Genomic DNA, 3,678 nt, shown 5'->3' on the forward strand with positions numbered 1-3,678 from the left:
GTGAAGATTGGACAAGCAGGAGGAGGGATGGAAATGCGGCTGATGGATTCCTGGTTAATTACTAAATGATACATGGTAGTTCAACCACATGTCCACTTATGTAATGCGGAAGAATGATTCTCTCTACTGGAGGATTTACTGGGTAAAATCCCATGGTTTATATTATGCAGGAGGTCAGATTAGGTGAACATCTGCTCTTAAAATCTATCATGTATGACTATGTGGACCTATAAACCAAACCCCTCTGCCTAGAGGGGGATCCAACTTTTGGAAGGCTAATGTAGCCCTCATGCAGCAGGAATGCTCACAGGAGAGTTCCTTTACTGATCTGTGACTTAGGCCTGGTCTACACTACGACTTTAATTCGGATTTATCAGCTTTAATTCGAATTAACCCTGTAACCGTCCACACAACGACGCTATTTAATTCGATGTAAAGGGCCCTTTAAATCGATTTCTGTACTCCACCCCAACGAGCGGAGTAGTGCCAAAATCGATTTTAGCAATTCGAATTAGGGTTAGTGTGGCCGCAATTCGATGGTATTGGCCTCCGGGAGCTATCCCACAGTGCATCATTGTGACCGCTCTGGACAGCAATCTGAACTTGGATGCACTGGCCAGGTAGACAGGAAAAGCCCCGCGAACATTTGAACTTCATTTCCTGTTTGCCCAGCGTGCAGAGCACAGGTGACCACAGATACCTCATCAGCACAGGTAACCATGCAGGCTGATAATCGAAAAAGAGCACCAGCATGGACCGTGAGGGAGGTACTGGATCTGATCGCTGTATGGGGAGAGGATTCAGTGCTTGCAGAACTTCGTTCTAAAAGACGAAATGCAAAAACTTTTGAAAAAATCTCCAAGGGCATGATGGAGAGAGGCCACAATAGGGACTCTGAGCAGTGCCGCGTGAAAGTCAAGGAGCTCAGACAAGCCTATCAGAAAACAAAGGAGGCAAACGGTCGCTCCGGGTCAGAGCCGCGGACATGCTGCTACTACGCCGAGCTGCATGCAATTCTAGGGGGGGCTGCCATCACTACCCCACCTTTGTTCGTGGATTCTGGGTCGGGGATAGTCTCGACGCCTGAGGATTCTGCCGATGGGGTAGAGGAGGAGGAGGAGGAGGAGGATGAGCTTGCAGAGAGCACACAGCACTCCCTTCTCCCCAACAGCCAGGATCTTTTTCTCACCCTGACTGAAGTACCCTCCCAAGCCTCCCAAGCCAGTACCCAAGACTCTGACCCCATGGAAGGGACCTCAGGTGAGTTTACCTTTTAAAATATAAAACTTGTTTTAAAAGCAAACGGTTTTTAATGATTACTTTGCCTGACTTTGCATTCGCGGTCAGTTCAGCTACTGGAAAAGTCTGTAGCTACTGGAAAAGTCTGTTAACGTGTCTGGGGATGGAGCGGAAATCCTCCAGGGACATCTCAATGAAGCTCTCCTGGAGGTACTCCGAAAGCCTTGCCAGAAGGTTTCTGGGCAGTGCATCTTTATTCCCTCCTCCATGGTAGGACACTTGACCACGCCATGCTTGCAGCAAGTAATCTGGTATCATTGCCTGACAAAGCCTGGCAGCGTATGGTCCCGGTGTTTGCTGGCATTCAAGCAACATCCGTTCTTTATCTTGTTGTGTAATCCTCAGGAGAGTGATATCACTCCTGGTAACCTGGTTGAAATACGGGAACTTAATTAAGGGGACAGAGGTGGCCGTTCCTACTGGGCTGTTTGCCTGTGGCGGAAAATAAATCCTTCCCTGCAGTTAGCCAAGCGCAGATGGGAAATTGGCCCTGAGTTTTTCGCGTTTGGCTAGCAGGGATCTTCCCTGTTACCAGCCACGCGGTGGGGGGAGGGTACCATGATCATCCCAGAGAATTCATGGCGAGGGGGGGGGGGGCGGCGGCGGCGGGGGGGGGGTAGTTTGGTGCCTGCAGGGATCTTCCCTGATACCAGCCACGCGGTGGGGGGAGGGTACCGTGATCATCCCAGAGAATTCATGGCGGGGGGGGGCGGCGGCGGGGGGGGGGGTAGTTTGGTGCCTGCAGGGATCTTCCCTGATACCAGCCACGCGGTGGGGGGGAGGGGTACAGCGATCATCCCAGAGAATTCATGGCGAGAGGGGGGGGGTTAGTTTGTTTTCTGGTGCTGCTGAATGTTAACAGAAAAACTGCAGCACTCTACTTGCCTGAAGGGGCCCAGACAAGCCCCACCACACTGCCTCCCCCCCCAACTGGCTGAGATTGGCCAGGCTTCTGCAGCACTCTACAAGCTATGCTTGGTATGTGGGAAAGGACGGCGCAGAAGCTTACCATGGCCGCATGCAAGCCGAATTCTGTTGCCCAGACCTGTGATCTCTAGCAGCAAAGCCACAGGCACTCAGCATTAAGAGGCAAAATGCGACCTTGCACAGAAATCACATGTGCTATGTAATGTGAACAGTGTTGGTCACCGTGAAAGAGTATAAGCATTGTTCTGCAAAATGTAGCTTTTAAAACAATTCTCTCTTTTTTCCCCTCCCTACAGCAGCTGCAAATTCCTCAAGCCTCCCTCCTCCATCCCGAAGGTTATCACAGATAAGGCGTCGTAAGAAGAAGACGCGAGACGAGATGTTTTCTGAAATTATGCAATCCAGCAGGAGTGACAGAGCTCATCTGAATGAGTGGAAGGAAACAGTTTCAAAGTATAGGAAAGAAGTCAGTGAACGTGAGGACAGGAGGGACCAACGTGAGGAGAGGAGGGACCAACGTGAGGAGAGGAGAGACGATCGAGATGAGAGATGGCGGCAGGAAGACCAGAGGATGAAGGATGCAACGCTGGGGCTACTCCGGCGTCTGGTGGAGGTTCAGGAACGGCTGCTGGAAAACAGACTGCCGCTTCAGCCCCTGTTCCACCCTCCCCCCTCCCCATGTTCCGTATCCTCCTCACCCAGACGTGTAAGAACGCGGGGGGAGGAGGCTCCGTACACCTTCCCATTCCACCCCAGTAGACAGCCCAAGCAAAAGGCTGTCATTTTTTTAACCTTTTCTTTGTGGCTTTTTCCTTCCCAGCAATCCTCCTCCCAAATACCACCCGGGTTCCCTCCCTCTTTTTCTAATCTATTAATAAAGAATAAATGATTTTTAAATGATAGTGACTTTATTTGGTTTGAAAGAAAGCTGGGGGAAGGGGCAGGGTGGGTTCCTTACAGAAAATCAGTCAGTAAAGGGGGAGGGTTTTCATGAAGGAGAAACAAACAGATATTTCACACGGTAGCCTGGCCAGCCATGAAACTGGTTTTCAAAGCTTCTCTGATGCACAGCACTTCATGGTGTGATCTTCTAATCGCCCTGGTGTCTGGCTGCGCGTAATCAGCAGCCAGGCGATTTGCCTCAGCCTCCCACCCCGCCATAAAGGTCTCCCCCTTACTTTCACAGAGATTGTGGAGCACACAGCAAGCAGAAATAACAATGGGGAGATTTCTTTGGCTGAGGTCAGAGCGAGTCAATAATGAACGCCAGCGACCTTTTAAACGGCCAAATGCACATTCTACCACCATTCTGCACTTGCTTAGCCTGTAGTTAAACAGCTCCTGACTCCTGTCCAGGCTGCCTGTGTATGGCTTCATAAGCCATGGCATTAAGGGGTAGGCTGGGTCCCCAAGAATAACTATGGGCATTTCAACATCCCCAACGGTTATTTT

General features: G+C 50.6%; 1 protein-coding gene across 1 annotated transcript; it reads left to right on the top strand.

The window, feature by feature from the left end:
- The first annotated feature begins 334 nt into the window (after positions 1-334).
- LOC135984310 (SRRM2 protein homolog rsr-2-like) lies at positions 335-3,115 on the top strand. The gene is made up of 2 exons (XM_065599225.1): positions 335-1,260; positions 2,523-3,115. Exons 1-2 carry the CDS (start codon positions 720-722, stop codon positions 3,113-3,115), a joined length of 1,134 nt encoding a protein of 377 aa, XP_065455297.1. The 5' UTR covers positions 335-719.
- The last annotated feature ends 563 nt before the right edge of the window (positions 3,116-3,678 follow it).

The sequence above is a fragment of the Chrysemys picta genome, chromosome 6, assembly GCF_011386835.1.
Source record: "Chrysemys picta bellii isolate R12L10 chromosome 6, ASM1138683v2, whole genome shotgun sequence".
In the NCBI taxonomy this organism is placed as follows: Eukaryota; Metazoa; Chordata; order Testudines; family Emydidae; genus Chrysemys; species Chrysemys picta.